Source organism: Falco punctatus (genome assembly GCF_963210335.1).
Source record: "Falco punctatus genome assembly, chromosome: 3".
Lineage (NCBI taxonomy): Eukaryota > Metazoa > Chordata > Aves > Falconiformes > Falconidae > Falco > Falco punctatus.
This window is the reverse complement of record NC_137582.1, coordinates 119198225-119220326: the sequence shown is the minus strand read 5'-3', so window position 1 is coordinate 119220326 and position 22102 is coordinate 119198225. Positions and strand designations below refer to the sequence as shown.

The following is a 22102-nucleotide window of genomic DNA, read 5'->3' as shown; positions in this document are numbered from 1 at the left end:
CGCTGGCAGGGTGCAGGGGAGACACGGGTGCAGCTGTAAGGAAGGGAGGCCTCGTCCCTGAGGGGCTGTGCGACGTACAGCATCCTGAGTGGCCGGGGCACAGGTGTTTGCTGGGCAGCGAGCAGCCTGTGCTGTGGGGCCCGGGGTTGGCGTTGGTGCTGCGGCCTGTGCTATAGCAGGGCCGGTGCTGCAGCCCGTGCTGCGGGGCCCGGGTTTGGTGTTGGTGCTGTGGCCCGTGCTGCGGGCCTCGGGGCCTGTGCGGGCCCGCGCCGAGAGGAAGCGGGAGTGCCGAGAACTGTCTCAGCCCGCGCGCTCTGCCGGCACGCTGCCGCCCGGGGAAGAAACAGCCGGGTTTCTCGTGTAACTGTATTTCGATGCTCTACGCCTATGTGAAGGCCGGCTGTGTGCGCGCGCCACCAAGCGCGTAGGCGCGCCCCGCCCCGCCCCCGCCCCTTCCCGTGGGGCCCCGCGGTAGGCGTGGAGCTCCCGTCGGGCCGTGCGCGGCCGGAAGCGGAAGTGAGTGTGCTGGTAATCATGGTGCCGCTGGGGTGGGGAAGGAGGTGCCGTCGCTGCCGGGAGCCCGGTGAGCGCGGCGGGGCTGGCTGGAGGGCGGCGGGGCTGCGCCCGGGCGTCCGGGCTGTGCGGCGGCGCGGTCCCGTGCCGGCCCTGGCAGTGGCTCCCCGCGGGGCGGCGTGGCAGCGGGGGCCGGGCCGGGCCGGGCGGGGTAGCGTCGCGCTCGGGGAGGGGACGCCTTCCCCGGCCCGCGGGGCGGGGGCCGCGGCGCACGGCTCGGTGCCTCCGCCGCCACCTCCGCCCGCCCCGCGACCGGGTCCGTGGCCTGGGTCGTGGGGCGCCCGCGCGACGCTGTGCCGCGGAGCGGAGTGGGGGGCCGGGCCGGGGGGCAGAGCCGCCTGACACACCCACCCCCCCCCCCCGCCGCCCGTCCTTCTGTTGCAGATGAGTCGTTACGGTCGAACTTCACGATATCGCACTGAGAGGCGGTGAGCCATGGGGGAGAACAGTCCTGAAGGCAACGTTATCTACTATGAAGTGGAGGAAGACGATTTAACCCAGGATGACAATATGATGAGGTTTGCTGACAAAAACGGGCTGGTTTCTTCATCGTCTGGGACAGTCTATGACAGGACAACTGTTCTCATAGAGCAGGACCACAATGTCTTGGAAGATGATGAGGATGAAGGACAGTGTGGTGATCACTTGCCTTTTTTACCAGAGGGTCATGAAGAAGGATTTCATTTAATAGCAGATCATGAAGGAATGTCCCAGGGTTATGTGCAACACATTATTTCTCCAGATCAGATTCATCTAACGATAAATCCTGGTTCAACTCCTATGCCAAGAAATATTGAAGGAGCAACGCTCACTTTGCAGTCTGAATGCCCAGAAACCAAGCTTAAAGAAGTAAGTAGCTAAATATAATTCTGAATTTTGTGCTTATTGTGAGCGCTTTTCACCTGGTGACCTTAAATGCCTTGAAAATGTGTTTTTCAGAGCTGTTTGCTGGGAGGTAGACAGAAGTTTCTCTTGTTCTTAAAGGTTACCACACAGCGAATTACACTCTGTTAAATCTGCTGTTACTTCTAGTGATAGTAATGCTTTGTGCTGGTAGGGTATGACTGTTTCCACAGCTGCTTAGTGGGTCAGTGGCAAAACTGTGAGTGTCATCAGTTTTCACTCAAATATTTGGCTGCTTGCTTGTGAAGCAGCTAGGAAGCACTTTTTTTCAAGCAGTAGCACACTAGATAACAGGGGAGTGCGCTACTGGAAGTGTGTTTATATTAGTAGCGTATGTAACTGTAGTAGTTTTTTATTTTTCTTCTGGTTGGGCAATTATTTCCTGAATTCAGAGATAACTAAGAAGAGCATGAGATCTGTTACTTTGGGGTTAACCACACTGAGAAAAACACATCCAAGTTACAGGTTAAATTCCAGACTGTTGGCGCTAGTTTTAGGTACAGTAAAACTTAAGATGCCAGACTTAAAATTACTTGTAGTTTTATTGTGTCATTCACAGGGGAACTGTGAGAAGAAAATAAGGAAAGCTTTAAACCACCATCTGTTGTGTTTTGAAAGCTTGAGTCAGTTTACATACTTAAAATAGCAATCAGTTTTAATTCTGTTTCCTTCATGAATTCTGCCTGGGTGCAGAGTGGTGAGGGCTTGTCCAGACTGACTTGGGATTCTTGTTTTTTAGGTGCAAAAGCAATGTGAAGTTAACTGATACACCGACTTGGTGACAACTTTGTGGTCCTTTTTGGCCCTTCTGAGTTAAACAAAGCAGGATATATACACGTGTCTGTGCTAGTATCAGTGGTAGTAGTATCAACTACTTGTGTAACTAATACTCAGTGTAAGAGAGAATTGCAGAAATGAGCCCTTGCTGGGAGAGGAAGCTGGCTCTGAGTGGTCTGAATAATTCAGATTAGCAGGGAACCTTCATTATTGTGCTCTCGGCAGCAAGGAAATGGGGCTGTAGGAGGTCAGCTCTGCAATTACGAAACTTCTGGACTCAGGTTTGTTCAATAAGCCCATTTATGTCTAAGGAACTCCTTTTGCTCAGTTATTACTCATTTTAGCTACTGCTCTACCCTACATTCTTAGCTGCTAAAACATCTGATTTTTGTATGTCAGTCATATCAGTAGTTTCTTTTTGTAGGGTAATAAGCTTGCAATCCGTGGTGTATGCGAACAGGGTGTACAAGCTAAAACAGGTGTTGGTGACTGCACATGCAATTAAATTGATTTTATTTAGTCACCTCTCCTTTTTAAAAAAGGCTTGTAAGACCTGGAATTTCCTGATGAAATCCTCTATCTGAATTTATTTTTCACCTCAAACTAATTTTCTGTGGTGGGGGGAGGGGAGTTACACTATAATTCATGTGCAGTGGAAACAAACCCTAAGCGTATGTGATGCTTCCATCTTGTAAAAGCCCGTTTTGTCCTGCTGTTTCAAATGCTTGGTAAGTTGTCTGCAGATGGGGAGGGGAAAGCTCTAAAACCCCTGAACACTTGGCTCCTCTCTAAAAGTCAGTAGTCCAGTTCTTTGGTACTTTCAAAGCATCTGCAGCAGTTCTAACAGTGAAGATAACTGTTATTAAGTCTTACATTTTCAGGTCAGTCTTAGACATTTATGAAGCAAAATAGGGTTTTACACCTCATTGATTACCTTTAATTTCCTTTTGTTACATTATACTTCTCTCACTATACTTCTGTCTGTAAGAGTAAATGTGATTGTCTTGTATTTCAAATTAATTAATTTTTGTCTTTATTGGTGACGTAGGAAAATTAGCAATTTAAGGGGAAATATCTTAAACGCAAGATGAGGTAAAGGCAAACTGAGTGGTTTAAGCAGACTTTGGCAGTGTGTCAGGCTCCATTTTCACCAGTCTTGTTGATTATTGGTCGATTAGTTCCTGCTTCTAAGGTAAATGCTTAATTAAGGCTCTTCTAGCTTCCCTCTGGTGCATCTCCTTGGAGAGATAGCACACTGTCCTTTGCAAAAAGCGTATGTGATGCAGCTACAGCCTTTGTCTTCAAAGCAACTTGTTTGTGTATGCTTTGCATCCTCGCCATCTGTGTCTTTTCCTGTGCTGCCATGTTTCTTTTTTGTTGTGCTTGCATATGATGATAGTCTTGAGTACTTGCTGCTGTAACTGCAGGTCTTTCGTGGTCAGTGTCTACATAGTTTTATGTGTATGATCAGCGCTTATTTGATGGGCTAATGCGAGAAGATAATTACATGCTTGCTGCTTTACAGAAAGTTTTATTTTGCTTAGAATGTGGTGGTAGTATTGCTTCTGTCTGCAGTATGCTTAGAATAATTTGTGAAAGATTTGGCCTTTGATAGAAGGGGGAGCACTGCAAGGCCATTGTCATAGTTGAGGCCATTAAACTGGAAGTGTTTCCTGCTGTCTTCCTTTAAGTACATGCACTGGCAGCTAGGAACCAAATCCTTAATTTATAATTATTCTCCCTTTTTTTTCTTTTGGTTGTTTTGTTTCACTTTTCTAGAACTAAATGTGAACACATAGAAAGCTTAACAGACTTCTCACTTGATTTTAGGTAGTTTATGCTTGTGTCAAATCACTTGTGGATTATGGGAAGTACTGTGGAGAGTGTATTGCAGTGTATGTAAAATGTTAATTTCCAGCTTTCTTAAAACGCTTAATAGGGAACATTCAATTTGATAATCCTTGGTGAAGATAATGTACCCCTTCATCTAATAAAATGTACTTTCTGACCTTGTGTCTGTGCGTTATCAGTCTATGCTCTTGTGTTTTGGCTGACTCAACGCAACCAAACTTCTTAATTATGTACAGTCTGTATCATAATGCTTGGATATTTGTTGATAACTTTTACTTGGTTTGAACTATAAATTTAAGCCAAGTTGCTTTACAGTGAAATTACTGTTTCCTTCTTTGTACAATGCTTCTAATAATGCCAGGTGACTAGATAAAAATGTGGAGACCTCCAGAATCTCTTCCAGTTACTATTGGTCATACCATCTAGATCATTTGTTCAATTTAAACACTTGATGCTTTTCATCTTTCCTCTTTTTACTGTCTTGTAATAAATCAAGGGGGAATCGGATGCAAACATCGACAGCTGCTTTTGGTGTAGTGTACTGCTTCCATTGCTTTAGCACACATATATTTCTTGACTAGAAAATCTGTAGTAAGTTAAATGCTTCGTAGTAAACCTTGGATCACAGGAGGAGAAAGATTCAGCAAGAATTTGCTCTGTATTGTGAATTTCACAGTAGAATGTCAAGTCACGAGTCCGAACATGACATGTTCTTACATGTTATCACAGGAATTCATCATATTCCCTGTACTTAGGACAGCCTAGGTAACTAGTGGCTATCAAAATAGAGAAAACAGTGTATCTTAAATAGAATGTCGTATTAAAAGAAATTGAATTAATCTCCTAATTAGCTGCTTTTTTTAAAAAATAAAAAATTAAAGCTGCTACAGTGGATTGTAGAGTAAGTCCTCTTCCCTGTCCATTTTGTTAAAACATAGAACCACAAACAAATTGCCAGTCTCCCTCGTTAGATGGGAATGTGGTGAGGACTGGAAGAAGTGGCCCTTCAACAGGGCAAGATATTTTGAGAGAGGAGGTTTTTTGTGTTTTGGCAGTAAGGCTCCTGAACTGTAGTTTTCAATAAGCCCCTTAGTATGGGTAATATCCTAGTAAGACTGACAGAAAAAAATGCTTTTTTATACTTGTTTTTCCTCCATCCTCTTAATTTCTTTCTGCTATCCTTTCCTCCCCTTCTGTATTTTGCAATAGCTCAATATTTTTCCTGGTAGTTACAGTTCTGTGAGATAGTGTTGCTTCTCATCTGTTATGTGAAATAGGAGAAGCATCGAGAACTGGTTCCTGGATGTGTAATTCACTGTTCTATTCTCTATTTGAGGGTAAAGTTTCTCCCTGGATTGAGTGATAAGTGTTGATAATAAATAGCTTGAAAACTCATCTCCATTTAGCAATATGCTGTTAACATCAACTATTATGTAAGGCGCAGGAATTGAGTTCAGTACTAGCTAAAATGAAAACTACTGCTACTTATTTTATAGTTGTCTTATGGCTTTCTGGCTTTATAGTTACGATATTTCTATGCTCTGTGTAAAGATCTCTTTTATATCTAACCTGCTCTAATATTCTCCAAACACTAAGGTTTTATCGAAGGGAGGTGAAGGTAGATGCTCGCCTGTTGTGGTATCAACAAGAGACTGCAGATTGTGACTACACAAGAGGTTGCTCGGCTCCTGAATACGCAGACTTTATAAAGCTTTCTTAAAGGGGTCCTACTGGCAACCCTGTCCCCCACAAAACAGGTTGGAAGAAACTGAGAGGCTATTTTTTTGTTTGTTTGTTTCTCCTTATGGAGAGCCATCTAGAACCCAAATTATGCCTGGTATAAGTTTGTGCTAGGGCGCTGTGTGACTGCAGTGCTTCCTGGGCAGCTGTCAGGACAACGTGTTTAGTTAAGCGACATCCCTGCTCTTGCTGAAGAGCTGCCCTTGTTCTAGAGGTGATCAGGACAGGTAGAGCCTGGGACTGAGTAACCTGGTGGTTACACCCTGAGACGTGTGCTGTGGTGCTTAGACCCCGGTTCTGTAGTTACAGTTACAAAGGCCTTAAACTATATATATAGAGAGAGGAGTGAAAGCATGCAATGGATTATCCTTTGAGTGCTTCGGTTCTCAGGGACTTGGTGTAGGATCTAGGAGGCATGCTTTTAAGAGGAAATGCCAAGTGCACGTGGCTCTATGTCGACTATTTGAGAAACAGAACCTGAAGGCATGTACCTTCCTTTGTACCTTATAGCACTGGTATGGTCCAACAGTGCCAACAGCTGTTAGCGTGATAATACTAGTAATAACGTGCTCCAGATGCCCTCAGCCATCCTTATTCTTGTGCCTTTGTAGTACGTGAATGGGAGACGTTTTTGGGCCAAACACAAATGCGTTTGAGATCCATTTACAGATCTCGTAGTGGTTTTACTGAGGGCCCATTGTCTCTTTCATAAATGAGATGTTACACAAAGCATTATTCAAATTAGTTATTTTATGGAAGGATTAAAAAAATACTTGGTTCTTAATTAGCCACACCAAGAACAATGTGGTTTTGGTATTGCTCCTACTTAACATATCTACCTAAATTTCCATTATTCTGAGAGGAGCATGACTTCAGATAAAGTGATTTTATACTTACCCGATCAAGGCATTCCATGTTACTCTTTTCCCAGCTTCCAAGCCATGGTGGTAAAGAGCTGTGTTTGTCAAATGCTCTTTTCTGATGGGTGTATATAAAGAAAAAACCTGTAAGTGTTGCACATCCATTATGTATAGGTTCATCCAGTTCTGCTGGTACCAACCCCCAATTCAGTATTGTTTTTTTTTTGAAGACAGGCTCCAGCCTTTTCTGAGCAGTAATGCTAGGTACTGTGACTGAGGTGCTTTGAGCCTTGGAAAAGAGGGAGATCGCTGCCTTATGTCCTGCTGTATAACCTTCCTGACCAGTTGTTAAGAGTACTAAATCTGCAAGTTCCTGCTCCTTTGTTCTGAGTTTGCATTGCCTTTCTAAACTTTCCAAATCAACATCTTTTGGAATCCTCTTCTGCATCTTGCCTGTCAACCCTCAAGTCCTCTCTTGGGCTCTGCGATCACTTTTAGATGTTAAGGTTTCTCAACTACAACAATCAAATGGAAGCTGTCAGTCTGATAATTAATGTTGAAGATAAATTTATTCAAGCATCTCTGATGACTTATTCCTTCTACTTCACGAGAGAGAATGAGATTTAATTAAGTGTTATGACTTGCACACTGGAAGCTTCTACATGGTCTCTTTCTGCCTGTTGCAGAAGCTGGGAAGGCTACCAAATCTAGTTCAATATGGAATTGCTTCCTGGTGATGTAGATAGTTGGCTGAGAAACTGTAACACTTGCCTTTTGATGTAAAACACCTTGTTTCATTCCTTACAGTCAATGCCTGAAGTGTAAACACAGAAGAGAACAACAAAGTACAAGGAAGGGTGCTTTTGCGGTAAAATGAAGTAATAAATGGATTGATGGTTAGACCATAGGAGATGGTGAAAACTATAGTTCTCATTCAAGGTGTTAATGGGAATTCAGCACACAGGGCAGTGCTTTTGAGGGTCTGGTTGTGAAAGTATGTTTTCTCTTGTCTTCCTCTTCCACAAATAAGTAGCTCTGCTAGAAGTACCTGAGTGAAATACAGGTGCTACGTGCATGAAAAGCAGGTAGGTTTGGTAGCCTCTTGGTGTCCTTCCCAGCTGTTTTATCATATTTTTAGAAATGTTTCAGACTGTTTTTCCTTTTTTCTCCTGTTAGATGATTATTCTATAAGGTCAGCCTGCTTTCCAGTGTGTGCCACTCCTTCCTCACATAGCACAGCAGAAATATTGTTACCTGATAATTAAATGCAATAATTTTTGTTTGTTTGCCTTTGGGGTCAAAATCTATTCCATTGTCTTTGATGTTTAACTGCAGTTCTACCCTGTTTGGATTTCAGAAATGCTTAAGAATTACTAAGTACGCAGCATTTTGTCTCTTAGGTTAAGAGGTACCAGTGCACCTTTGAGGGCTGTCCGCGCACCTATAGCACTGCAGGAAACCTGCGCACTCACCAAAAGACACATCGTGGGGAATACACTTTTGTCTGCAATCAAGAAGGCTGTGGCAAGGCCTTTCTCACCTCCTACAGCCTCAAAATCCACGTTCGAGTGCACACTAAGGAAAAGCCGTTTGAATGTGATGTGCAGGGCTGTGAAAAGGCATTCAATACACTGTACAGGTAGGAGGTCTCTGCCTGTTTCTCTTATAGACATGGCTGTTGCAGTTTTGCTGGTTGCATCTACTTTTTGTTTGTGTCTGGATACAACTGTTACGCTTCTTCCAGGTACAGATGCGAAAATAACCCCCCTCCCCTGAAAATGTGGAAATGCTATACCAAGAGTAGGATGAGAGAACCTGTGGTGACATACTTAGCTTATTTATATTGCAAGAGTGTTGAAGATGGTGCACAATCACAAGGAATTCTCAGATTTGCTTGGGGGCTTTGGAAGTGATACCAGTTACTTTCATAAGCTGGTTACCTTCCATTCAGCATGTGTTAAGCCTTTGATCCTGTCCTGCACATTTGAATGAATGGCTTGCTTGTCTCGGGTAGGGGCTCTCTCGCCCTACGAGTCATGAGAGGGATTTTTTTGGCATGCTTTTTAGGTTGAAAGCACATCAGAGGCTTCACACAGGGAAAACATTTAACTGTGAATCAGAAGGCTGCAGTAAATACTTTACAACGCACAGTGATCTGAGGAAGCACATTCGAACACACACAGGAGAAAAGCCATTTCGGTAAGTAGCTGGATGGGACTTTTTACTTCTGTGGGACTTATGTAATGGGCCACCTGTGCCAAAGGGCAGCTTTTACTGTTCTGAATGAAAAGCTGCTCTTGTGATGAAAAAAGTGAAGGTGGCCAGCATTTGAACATGTTTGTTCTAGAGCTCCCTCAGCTGCCTGTAAAAGTGGGTGAAATGGCTGTCTTCAAAGATAAGAATAGTCAAGCTATGTTTTTTTTTAACAAATGTGTGTGCCACGATGAGCATGTTTTTAAAACATATTGCTGCATCTCTGCTGTGGTGCAATGTTTATTCCATGAAGGAGCCCCCCCTGCCCCCAATGCTTGAATTTTAAAGTCCCATTCAGAGCCCTGCTGTAGTCTCTGTAGAATGCAGAGCAGCTGTTGGGAGACAGCTGATTACTAGCACAGATTAGCATTAGGCCTGCTTTTCAGAGTCCTGGGACTGTTGATCTAAGGTTGTAATTAGTGCATCAAAGAAGCCTGATGCTAACTCTTCTGTGATGCCTTATTCAGGTGTGAGCATGACGGCTGTGGAAAGGCTTTTGCTGCAAGCCACCACCTTAAAACACATGTTAGAACACATACTGGTAAGTCCCAAGGGTTTGCTTTTTCTTAATTGAGCGTATTCAGTTTATACTAACTCTCTGAATCTTAATATGTATTTATACTTACGTATAATAAGTGGGTGACACCAAGCTGGGTGGTGCAGTTGATAGGCTTGAGGGAAGGAATGCGATCCAGAGGGGCTGGAGGAGCGTGCTGATGTCAACCTCAAGTTTAACAAGGCCAGTCACAAACTCCAGCACCTGGTGAGGGCAACCCCCAATATTCAATTTGTGCACTTTCATGAAATTCAAGACCTGTCAAGCATAAATGGATGTTTCACAAATCTATTGGTAATGATGCATAAAAATTAAATGTTGTGTTCTTGCATCGGTGCACGTGGTAAAACGGCAGCTTTTATCTGCAGGACTCCCAAGAATGCTGAATGTGTGAAATAGCATTAAACAGTCTTGTTTGTATAAAATATTATTACTCTCCTAGGTGCTTTAGTATGTGTCTGATACAATGTTTGTAAGTTTATATGTGTTCTGTGCTGCCTATAGGGGAGAAACCCTTCTTCTGTCCCAGTAATGGCTGTGAGAAGACTTTTAGTACACAGTATAGTCTCAAGAGTCACATGAAAGGTCATGAGAAAGGACATTCCTATAATGCACTTCCCAATAACAATGTGTCTGAGGTTAGTGGCACTTCTTCCTAACGCTGCTGTGTTTGATGGTGATAAAACCATATTTTTGGGAATAAGTTACTTGTCTGTGTCTTTAAAGATGTATCCTATAAGGCTGGGATTTTCAAAGGGAATTGTAACTACTTGGTGCCTCGTCTCCTGAGAAGAAACCCATGGGTGCCTCTCTTTTGAACTGAGAATTCAATTTAAATTCTGGAATTTCTGGCATTCAAGGTGGCGGTGTAGGGTTTGTTCTCATATGCTGTGTTTACAGTGTGCTGATAATAAACAGTGGGACCAGTATTTCTGAAACTTCTAGTGTGGTATTTGATTACCAAATGTTATTTAGAAAAGCTCATCTAAATCTGTCTATTCATTTTAATCACATTTAAAATTAACGTTTGGGCTACTGCTGCTTTGATGAGTATGCCATGTACCCAGGTTTATAGGCAATTATATATATATGATCATGCTTTCCTTATAGATTCTTATGTTTTAATCAATACTGTGTAATAAGCGTGTGACGTAAAATAAATGCTGACTGTTAAGGTTTAATTTTATTTTCTATAGGCTAATTCATTCCTGTGCTAATTTAAAATTCTAGGTCATTTGATTTTTTTGGAAGTAAGGTGAAAGAGATGTTAAGAATCCTTGATAGGTGCTAAGTATCTTTTGCTATAATAATATTGTTCCTTTTGATTTTAGAACTGAGACATGGCTCACATATAGGTAAAAAAATTTCTGTGAAGGCAGAATTGTATGGACTCTTAAAAAGTAATTTAAAACATTTCTGATGCTATTTTTTAAATATATTAACACAATTTGGTTTTCTCCTTTACAGGATACAAGCCACTCACTTTGTCTGAGTGACTTAAGCCTCATATCAACAGATTCAGAATTGCGGGAGAACTCTAATCCAGTGAGTTACTGCCCTGGAATTCCCTCACCTGTAACTTGAGTTTTGCTTTTTTCTGGCAATGTGCTTGTCCTGTCAACAAGAACGTGGCAGATCAGATATGTATGACTGTGGGTTCTGCTTCGCTTGTTCAGGCCTCCAGCATGCTCTGCTTGAGGCTTTCATTTCACTAGTGGAAGAGATGTACTCCTTCACAGAAAGAGTGACTTTGGATAGAATCGTTTTAGATGTACTGAATACTGCTTTTTTTGTCTGTCTTGTGGCAGTTTGCAGGAGGCTCTTTCTTGACAAAAAAGATGCACGTTTCTTACATACCCTATTGAGCCTGTAAATCTGATGTATTATTGCTGTCCTTTTTGGAGTGTTGGAACAAAAAATAAGTATTTCTGCCTAAAAGCAGAATAACTTGAGTGAAAGCGGGGCATTTTCCAAAATTTGCAGTGCTTAATTCAACCTGTTTTTAAAGGCTCTGTGTGTGGTTTTACCATAATAATGTTCTTGCCTATTAGTAACTGTTGACTGAGCTTAAATTTTACATAGATGAAAATTGTGTACTGATGAGGCTGTCACTCTTTTGTGCTTCAATGTGGAAGCAGTATGCAGCTTTTTAATGCATTCAGTTCCTAGAGCAGTGTGGGTGACTAACAGTGCACAGTCCATGATGTAATCTAAGTAGAACTATTTTGTTTCTGCTCCTGAAAAGGTTTCGCAAACAACCAAGGACAAATTAATGTCTGTTTCTGTTTCTAACAGAGTATTAAAAAAATAAGGGTTAAACAAAGTGTGGATGCAGAAGAATGTATTTTGCTTTTGAAGGACTTATTTCTGTAAGGGGTTTTGCTCATTATGTTAGCAAATTTGATTATGGGTAATAAAACCTAAGTGTCATTTTACACTAGGTAAGTGAAATATGTTGCCTTTCCCGAAGGTGGCTGGTTAATTGGAGAGGTATTTCTGACATTCATACGCTCCTTGACTGGGATTTGTGCAAAGTATAAAGGAGACCTGAGGTACAACATCATCTGATGTCTTTTCCTCTTTACTTTCTATTCACCAGACACATGGACAAGATCTTAGCACAATCTCACCAGCAAGCATCTTTGAGTCTATGTTTCAGAGCCCAGATCATACTGCAAATCAAGACGACTCTCAGCAGACAGGTACGGATTGTATCTGCATTATTTTGAGAGAGCGCTTTTTGACAGTTCTCCCTCTCTGTTGGCACGTACTTAAGTCAGCATTTCAGACTGAAGATTACTGCCCCACATAACTTTTAAGCAGCGAACAGAGCCTCGGTGCTGAAGTTCTTCTGTGTTGGAAATGCGCTGTGTTTGCCGATGGCATGACACTCAGACAGCAACAAGGGAACTGACCAAGTATTGTTGTACAATGCTGACATTGATGCTCTCCGACTCTCCACACAAGGATTTTCAAGCTTCCTCTATTGATGTAGCTGCATGAACCAGCTCATAAAAAGGCTTCTTAGAGAGAGCTAACGAGGCTGATCAGCTTGTGTGTAGCATTCAGTGATACCAGCTTCTTGAACTTGGATGTACCTTTAGATTTCACTGTCTAGCATTAAATAGATTTCACTATCTAGTGTTAAATGTTTTTGAGAACTAGGCTGAAGACGTAAAAGTGGTGGTGCTCAGCAAAAATCCATCAGCTAGCTAAGTTTGAAAAAGTTGTTTATTCAGATCTTATGAGATCTGAGGTATTTATATTTTTCTTTGTTTCTTTTGGCAGCTGCCTTGATTGAAGGTTTTAATGGCGATGCAGACTCGGTCGCTGCTGCTCCACCTTCTGCAGGAGACTCGGCATCGTTGTCTCTTCCACTTGTACTGCAGCTTGGCATCTCTGAGCCTTCGCATTCAGCACTGCAAGCCTCAGCAGCACCTGCTGCTCCCTCCTCCATAGGAGCCAGCTCACAGCAAGCTGCATTTGGAAATCCTGCAACTGTTTTACAATCCCCAGAAGTGCCTGTTCCTCACAGCACACAGTTTGCAGCCAGTCACCAAGACTTCCTGCAGCACACTCAGACGCCACCGCAGCCCATTGTGCAGGGACTTCCAGTGGTTGCTGGGGCATCTGCCCCAACAGCATCAAGTGCCACTGAGCCCCTGCCAGCTGTAGTTCAGACTGTGCCTGTTGGTGCGAACTCTGTTCTGACCAGTAACCCAACTATAACAATTACTCCTTCTCAGAGCACTGCTATTCTGCAGTCCAGCATTGTCATGGGAGAGCAAAACCTACAATGGATCTTAAATGGTGCCACTGGTTCTCCACAAAGCCAAGAACAAATGGTTAGTGTATCCAGCGTGGCTTTGGCATGGCTTGGACCATCTTTCTTCCTCCAGGACTCCTTGCTTTTAAAAGGAAGGTGGTCAGACCTGTAATTGTTAGATACAAACCAGGATGCAGTATTGTATAATGCTTATCACATTGATATGTATAAATGTGTCACTGATGCAGTCTCTAAAATAGCTAGAGAGATAAACAGAAAACAGAGAAATGCAGGGTGCAGAGAGAACTTGCTTTCATCTATTCCCCAGCGACAGGCTTCTCTCAGTAGGTGGTGTCAGCTGGTGTCAGCTTGGTTTATCCAGGACAGTGCACCACATGGCCCGAGAATAAATGTGGGTTTTAATCTATTATTTTGACAAGTAGAGGCACAAAAGACTATGGAAAGTTTGTGTTTAGGCATTTTGTAATCTCTCTCTTTCTAATTTAGCCTGATAAAGATAATTAAAAGTTTTCTGGCAAAACAGTATTTCTGGTTCTCCAGTAAATCTGGATAGCTGAGACTTTGTGTTTTATCTTTAAGAATACTGCCACCTTTAGGCTTTCTCTGTTGGAAATGGTGGAGTGAATGGCTGCAGGTACAAACAGCGTGAGCAAGCAGAGCAGTTTTTTCAGAGTTCAGTCATTCAGTTGTCAAAACCCCACAAGCTGTGTTAATAAGCACATATATTAGTGCGGAGGGTGATTACTCCCCATCTTTACAAATATTGACATAGTACTGAGTTTTGGAATAGCCAGAACATAGCCCAGAACCAAACTTAAATGTCATAATTGTTTTCCTGTGTGGCCCCTTTGGAATATATGTACAATTGTGTCTTTTGCAGCTGTTTAGTATTTGAACAATAGAAATATGATTGTAATCAGCTCACACTTTTTTCTTTTTTTTTCTTTAAAGCCACAAGTTCCAAAAGTAGTAGAAAAGGTTTTTTTTACCACTGCGTTACCAGTAGCTGGCAACACAGGTAAGTTTGACACTGAACTTGCTTTTCTCTCTTTCTCTGTTCGTAGTACTGTTCACTTCACCAGCTTTTGTGGTGAATTTTTTTATTGCTTGCAGAAATGTTGAAGAAATTTCTTTCATTTTTTTTTTTTTTTACCTTCCCGAGGTTTTAAGTGCAGTCTGCTGTAGACTCATAGGTGTTTGTGTTGAGGTCTGTCCTGTAGTAGTTTCTCTAACAACTTGTAAGGTAATCAGGTTGACAAATCAGATCCAGTATTCATAATAATGGTATTTTAATGATGTAGAAAAATAAAAGACAGAAATGAAAGGATATTATTTGGTTTTTGTTCTTTTAAATGAAGACATGGAACAGGTAGTGAACTAGTAAACTTAATCAGTTCTTTAACAATTGATTTTGGTAAGCATTATTTGTGAGATTCATCAAAATGACACAGAACTGTAGAAGTTGTGTCCCATAACTTGCTTCCTACAGTGCTGTTATATTGCAAAGATGAATCGGAGTCAAGAGAGATGAGGTGAGTTTAAAACTTAAATTTTAAAAAAGAAAAGAAGCCAAGCAAGCGGAGCAGCATGGGGAGAGTGAGGAGGAAGTGTGAGAAGCAAGATGGGAGAGGAAAGTGGACTAGAGAAAATGAACAAGGAAAATACCTGTGTTGGTGCCGAGGGGTAGAATAGCTGGTGTAATGTTGTATCATTGTCTTCAAAAATTAGTGCGTAGGGGCTGGGGCATTTGAATGCCCTTCTGTTGGATTTTATGCTGTAAAAGTCACAGTGTTTGTTAGAGAAGGGGGAGGAGAGTGAAAATTTAGATCAGATTTCTAATGCCTGGGTTCAGCCTGAACAAGTTGCTCATCAGCAGAGAGTACCTGACACTTTTTTTCTTTATTGATCATCTGCTGCAGGGTATTCATTGTGCTTGAACAAAGACAGACATAATCTCTGCTGCAAGGTGCTTACAATCTAATTTAACAAAGATGATCTGTCTTTCCCTGCTGTGAAATTATGTAGTTCTGTTGTGTTTTGTCTTTGTTTCACCTTCAGGAAACCCTGTTCAGCAGATTGGTCTCAGTGTTCCTGTCATTATTATAAAGCAGGAGGAGGCCTGCCAGTGTCAGTGTGCCTGCCGAGACTCTGCCAAGGACAAAGCCACCATTAAGAAGGAATGTTCCTCACCTGATTCAAAAGCTTTGGAGCAGCCAGCTCCCCAGCTGCAGCCTCAGACCTTTCCTTCCTCTTCCTCTTCTTTATGCGGGCAGAGCAGTCAGATAGTTAACCCTTCAGACTCTCAGACTGAAACATTAAGTGCCATGGATGTATCGGACTTCCTGTCCCTCCAGAGCCCTGAAAGCCCATCTAATATAATTCCAATCGAAGCACTACTGCAGGGGGAAGAAGAAATTGGTTTGAATAGCAGCTTCTCTAAGTGAAGATGTTCCAGATTTTCCTTTGCACCTGGAGGGTAAACCCCTTCTCCTTAGAAGCAGAAACTGAAGGATTGATTCTTTCTCCTTCCTCTTTGGAAGTTTTGTGGCTTATTTCTGCTTCACAGATGTCATCTTAGTCACGTCCCAGGTACATCCATCTTTGAGAATCTATCTAAAAAAAGAAAAGGTAAAAAAAAAAGAAAAAAAGAGTAAGTTATATATGAACTGTTTTGGCTGCACTGTCTGTCACTTTTGCTTGTCATATGTGAACACAGAAGTTAAGGTTACTCGTTTGCAGAAAGATTTTAAAAAGAAAAAAGGGGGGTAGTTTGTCTCCAATTGCACATCACTTATGTTTGGGATTAAGGTACTGGCAGCAAGTGGGTCTTTGTTACAACTCCTTGGGTCTATAATTTTCTTCTGTCTCTTATGTCTGATGCTAACCATGCACTATAAGGGGAGCCCAGGAAAGGGCTTTGCTGTAGTAGAAAATGGCATTGTTGTAGAAGATGATTTATCTGCAATTTTATTGGAATGCAATTGTCACATCACTGAGTTGGGAGCTGATGCCTGGGTTTGCTTTGTACTAATGCTGTTACTAAAGCCTACAGAAACTTTTGGGGAGTTTATTTCAGTAGAGCACAAGTACCTTGTGCTCCCAATAGATCTGTTCATTTAATTTCGTTAGGACTTAGAAGTGTGGTGGCAGACACTGTTTCACAACATGGAAACACAATCGGAGCCCCTGCTTACTCAGGCTCTAAGAGTCTTGTTTTCTTTGCCTCTCTTTGAAGGATGCAGTGAGTCCCAGATGTAGTCAGATTGGTGCCTGCTGCTCTTTTGATTTATTTGGCTCTGTTCAGAAACAAGTCATCCTCTTAACCCCCGCGACTGTTTAATCAGGAGCATGGTGCCTTTGCTGGTTACTCTCATCTTTTGTCAAGAGCAACTCTAGGAAAATTTTTGGAATGATTCAACATAAATTCAGTTTGGATTCAGCAAGTCTGTCCTTCAGCTGTCCATAAATGCTTTTTTTTTTTTTCTGTTAAGCTATATAATGTCTGCCTGAATCTGCCTCCAACCTACTGCAATGCCAGCTTTTTGTGCACGGGGCTATTTCTTGACTAAAAGATGTTACACAACATAGTAATTTTTCATATCAAACTGAAAGTCTATATTCTAACCTACTCAGGGTAAATAAAACACAAACCCCCCTTCCACCAAAAAGCCTGTAATGTTGCAATAAATGCAGTCTCATTCTAAATGGTTTATTTATGCTGCATTATTTTAAAAGATGTAATTTTATAGTGTTTTATCCATCTTTCTGGCTTTGGCTGTTAGTCTTTTTGTGTTAAAGGAGAGAATATTAAATAGTCTTTATTCAGTTTACAGTGTTGTCATTAGTGAGATACAAAGATAATGACTATAAGCCAATTAATGTGGAGTGTGTCTGCGCACTAAATTTAGGAATGCAAACGTGTAGTGGATAGAGATTGTTCACGTTCTGTATTTGATCAAAGCTGCTCTCTGTACCTGCTGGGGGGAGAATGATGAGTGCAGCCAGACCTTCCCAGGATGCTGGATGACTAGCAGGTTTTTTAACCCTCTTGTGACATGCTCTGTGTAGCCTTACCAACGCTGTGTCACAGTCTTAGCTGAGACAGTGGCTGAAGCCATCTCACGTGCTATTCTCTCGTGAACGCGCTGCCACGGCACAGATGGAAACGGGCTGCAGGGAACTGGCTTTTCACCTCTCTGGTAACTTGCTTCCAGTTAAGCACAGAAGGGTAGAACTGGGTCCCGTTAGGGTGCACGAGAGGGAAGAGAGGCTGTGTGAAGAATGCTTTGTGCCTGGGGAGCGGCGTGTTGCTCTGCTAGGGCAGAATGCTCTTGTTTGGTAATTGTGGTGATGAGCTTGGGGGCACCAGCTGAACTGGAAACATGCTAATTGTTTCCTCTGTGTGTGTGTTGGCGCATGTTGTGCTGTGCAGTGCTGTTGCAGTGGGGAATGTGGGTCCTGCAGCAATAAGGTTTGCATCCACAAAATGCCGATTAACAAAGCGTTTTGTGTTTTGTTCTTGTAGTGGTGATCTCCAGAGGGCCGTGAGGTGGTGGCCCCCTTTGCTTTTCTCCTACAGCTTCATTTTGTGATGCAGTTTGGTTGCACAGCAGCAAGAACTGCTTTGAACACAAAACAAAGTCTCAGGCCTTCGTGGCCGAGATTGTGCTCACAGGGATGAGTCTCCTGCCAGCTCTTGCGTAGAGCTCCGCTTCGGAGGAGCGTGAGCAGAGGAGCTGCGCGGGGGTCCCGTGGGGGCACAGGCTACTGCGAGGGGCCTCGTGCCTTTCCTTTGGTGTGGTGCAACAGTGGTGTTTGAAGGCGAGTGGATGTATGTGTGTGTGCATGTGAGAGACTCTGCCAGTGCAGGAGCATGTGTGTTCCCCTGGAACTGTGGGTTTTTTTCTGATGGGGAGAAGGGTACCAGACGTGGCCTGAAATGTGACAGCTGGGGGATTTTGCAACCTCTTCTGAGCCTTTCCGTTCTTTCAGGGAGGCGCTTTTCTATGCTACTTTTGCTACTCATGACTTAGTCCACCTAAACCACGCTTCTGTTTGGACCAGATAGCATCTGCAGAAACTCTGACAGAAATGAGTAAAGAATCTACCAAAGGCTTTGAAATCTGCAGCTAATTTGGAAGTGTGGTGATTGGCAGCAGTGAGGTGCTGCACGCATCCTTTCTGAGTGGGTGTCAGAGGGCGACCTCTCCGTTTTCTCTTCACAGCTACTGTTCTCTGTTGATGTGTTCTAGGAAAAGCAATGCCTTTTGAGTTTATGCTGACTTCTAGGTACATTGGGTTTGCCATTACTCTCTTGTATGTCCATCAGGGTGGCTGCAATTTAGGTGAAGCTAATAAGAGCTTGTAATGAGGCAAGAGCAGTGTGATTCTGTAAACGCACAGGCTGCTGCGCTATGGACTGTGCATCCCACCTGGTTGCATTGTACAGATGTGTGCTTTTGTTGTGTCATCGGTCTGCTTTCCAGAGTGTTCCATGTCGCATGTATCTTATACATTTCACAGCAGACATTTGTACCATCCCCAGTGCTGTGTGATCGAATGGGATGGTCATTAACACGCTTGGATGGGAGGAGATCCGCCAGCAGCTGGCAAGAGAGGGCAGCTGCAGCAAAGCCCTGAGATTCCTTGATGCCAGAGAGTTTTCTGTCCTTCTCCTCTTGTTGCCCCAGCATTTAGCATATTCACAATAACATTTTTAATAAAGGGGAGCATTTTTACTGTTGTAGATCTGATAAGACATTGGATTCCCAGAAAGGGGCATGTTCTGTTAATATGTTGGAGCCTCTGAGAACAGTGTGCCCTCCCTCTGCAAAATCTGCATCTCACAAGCCCCTTTAATTGTCAGTCAGAGAGCAAAACTGCGCTGCTCCGGGTCATCCTGTGTTTAAGGTTTTGATGTTTGTGGCTTGTGGGGATTTGCTTGGTTACGTACAGTTTCTAGACGGGTGCAGAAGCTTAAATGTGTGGAGTGGGTCAAATTACCAGCATTAGTAGCTCTAGTCGCCAGGCAGTGACCCAAGCAAGCAGATGCTTGGCGTGCAGTTGAAGGCTGTGGAAGTTGCTTTTCATGCTTGTAGATGGTAGAGGGATGGAAAATCAGCACTGTTTAAATGCTGGTACTGAATTGTATAGAACAAAGCACGAATTGGGCACTTCTGTAATGCTGACTGTGTCCAGAAAGACTAGTTCACAGAACCTCATACCGGTATCTAAAATGCACTTTAGGTTATTTTATCTTTAACCCAATTGCTGCAATTTCTTTTGTATATACTTTCACAAAGTTTATTTTTGCTCTGAGTAAAAGTTAACAGGGGTGTGCAAAGAAGAGCACTTAACTTGGTGCAATACTTGTAGCTAAAGATCATTGTCCCATGTGGTCGGTCTGTCTGTGTCTGTCTAACTGAATATATATAGTAACTAGCTCAGTGACATACTGCCCTTCCCTGTCTGTATCCAAGAGAAATTATGCATCATTAGCAAATGTCCAATCTATGCAAATATTCCCCTGAGAGCACTGTGCTTTAGCAGGCCTTTTCTCTCATGCTTTCTGGTGGGCTGCTTGTCACTTCTGTTGGACACGGCTGTGTTCCTCACTGTATGTTCTTTCTCCCTTGGCCTCCGCTCTGTTCTGCCACCCAAGTAGGAACAGAAGTGACAAGCTGTTCTGAAACAGGCATGTTGCACCTTTAAAATTTGTCTTCGAGATAGTTTTTGATGTCATGTTATCTGCCTTACTTTCATGGAGGATGGCGCTTCTGCAGTCATCCAAGATATTGTTTTTGCAACTGCAGCAACATTGTTAAACTGTTTACACTATTCTTCCTGCACCAATTACAAACAAGGCTCGGAGATTGAATTAACGACTGGCCTGTCGGTTGTGGAACTGCTGGGGGAGATTAGTTAAGGTGTAATTGACCTTGGAGTTGATTGGAGGAAAAAAGCTGTTCCTGACTGGGGGGAACACAGCTAGCGACCGAAGGGAGAGGCAGCCAGTTCTGCCGTGCAGAGCAGAAGGGATCTTGGTGTTACCTTCTTTGTCGTGCTGCTGGCTGGCTGTGAGACCTTGGGCAAGTCACTTAACCTTTCCCTGCCTTGGTTTCCTCCCTGTGAAATGAGGACAATGGAACTTGTCTTTGTAAAATGCTTTGAGATCTGTGGGTGAAGAGTCCTTGGCATTAGTTGTCGGAGCTAGTGGGCAGAACTATTAGAGTCAATTTGGACTGTAAGGCAAAAAAAAAAAGCATGTCTTTAATATACCCTACAAATTTCTGATTGCATAGTTTTTAATTGTACACTATTTTTTCCGTAACATATTTTGGAAACAATGTCAAGTTTTTATAAATGTTACCGGTAGTCGATACTCATGGACAGGGCTGAACTTTTAACTTTTTTGCGTCTCATCTTGATATATATCATATGTTCTAGAAGTTGGATTCTGTGTCTGCACTGAGAAATGCAAATTAAACTGGATATTTATGTAGTCGTGTACATAGTCTAAGTGTGTGTGTTCTTGGAACTAGTTTAAAAATCCCACACCATGCTTTTGGTGGTGTGCAAGCTGGCCAAAATTTGGTTCATTATGCAGTGTACACTTTCTCAAATAAATGCAGTTTCTACTTTTTCTTAAAAGAAATTTTTTTCATATGATCTTTTTCAGCAAAATCAAGGGTATGTTTTTGCAGTACCGTAGTTACAGTAGCTGGTATTTCTTGCTGTGTAGCTTTGTGTCCTTCCACTTGCTTATTGAACCGGAGCTATCTGTCTGACCCTTGTTTTGGAGAGAGAGTTGTAGTTGCAGTTCTATTTCACAGACCAGCATCAGCGTGGTGGGCAGGGATGCGCAAACCTCGAGCCTGGTTAGTTACCGAAGTAGTCTTCAGCATTGATGTCTGCAGAATTGTCAAACCGGGAAGTCCAGGAGAACCGCAGGTTGTCCGCTTACTGCTTGTGTTCCGTTTGACGCATATGGGGAGCTGGGCAGTGGTCTTGGAGATGACAAAATAAAAGAACCCCAGTTTTTTCAAGAATGTGTGAATGGTATTAAAGGAATTTATTTAACTATGAAACATGGGAACAAATGTGCTTACATTGAGCAATGTGAAGATGTTAGTTACAGGTACAGTACTTCCAAAGGAAGAGCATCTCCAAAACCCAAAAAAAGAGTAAATATGAATTTGTATTTTTTGAAGAATGTAAAATGTGAAATAATGGTGTTTGCTTAATTGCTCATTTTGTATGAAGTTAATATTGTACTTTGAAATATCTGCAAAGAAGTGGAAATTAACTTTTTTGGAATTGAAAGCAATATTAATACTAATGAAATCCTAATTAAATGCTTATTTAAACGTTGTGTTAAAATAGTCTTTCCTAAGAGTATTTATAAATACATTTGAGAGATGAGTGTGAGCATCCTTCCCCTGATCTTAGGCGCATGAAGGTAACCCCATTCCCTTCCCCACCAGCAATGACCTTTGTAAACTTCATATCCTCGAACTCTCTGCGGTGTGGCTAAGAGGTAGAGTGGAAATGATGAATTTACGATTTTTTCTTTGTATGTGGAATGCTCTGCAGTCCCTTTAATGCAAACACCAGCTGTGCTCGATGCAGCAGAGGTGAGAAAGACAAAATTTCCTGTTGGTAAAGATGGTAGTTGTAGCATCCCTGCTTTGGAAGTTACAGGTACGGGGTACCTTCCAGGGAAGAGAATAGGAAATTTGGGGAAAGCTAGTGGCAATAAGGAAAATGGACTGAACCTCCCTTCTGAATAAATCGAGATTTCTG

The 22102-nt window shown here is 42.5% G+C and overlaps 1 protein-coding gene across 3 annotated transcripts; it reads left to right on the top strand.

Annotated features, from left to right (window-relative positions):
* The first annotated feature begins 423 nt into the window (after positions 1–423).
* MTF1 (metal regulatory transcription factor 1) lies at positions 424–21679 on the top strand. Of its 3 annotated transcripts, none has more exons than XM_080381964.1 (11): positions 424–516; positions 958–1422; positions 8105–8343; positions 8772–8903; positions 9425–9498; positions 10018–10151; positions 10981–11058; positions 12113–12215; positions 12802–13358; positions 14252–14318; positions 15326–21679. In XM_080381964.1, exons 2-11 carry the CDS (start codon positions 1009–1011, stop codon positions 15742–15744), a joined length of 2217 nt encoding a protein of 738 aa, XP_080238090.1. In that variant the 5' UTR covers positions 424–516; positions 958–1008; the 3' UTR covers positions 15745–21679. The 3 variants fall into 3 exon arrangements, with proteins under 3 accessions (XP_080238090.1, XP_080238091.1, XP_080238089.1); XM_080381965.1 differs by having other exon boundaries at positions 510–583; positions 15359–21679; XM_080381963.1 differs by having other exon boundaries at positions 510–583.
* The last annotated feature ends 423 nt before the right edge of the window (positions 21680–22102 follow it).

What these genes read in the sequence shown, in the direction of transcription:
- MTF1 (XM_080381964.1), top strand. Translation starts at nt 1,009, where the DNA reads ATGGGGGAGAACAGTCCTGAAGGCAACGTTATCTACTATGAAGTGGAG. An exon ending in CAGAAACCAAGCTTAAAGAA is followed by an intron (nt 1,423 to 8,104) that starts GTAAGTAGCTAA and finishes TTTGTCTCTTAG; the next exon opens with GTTAAGAGGTACCAGTGCAC. An exon ending in GCATTCAATACACTGTACAG is followed by an intron (nt 8,344 to 8,771) that starts GTAGGAGGTCTC and finishes CATGCTTTTTAG; the next exon opens with GTTGAAAGCACATCAGAGGC.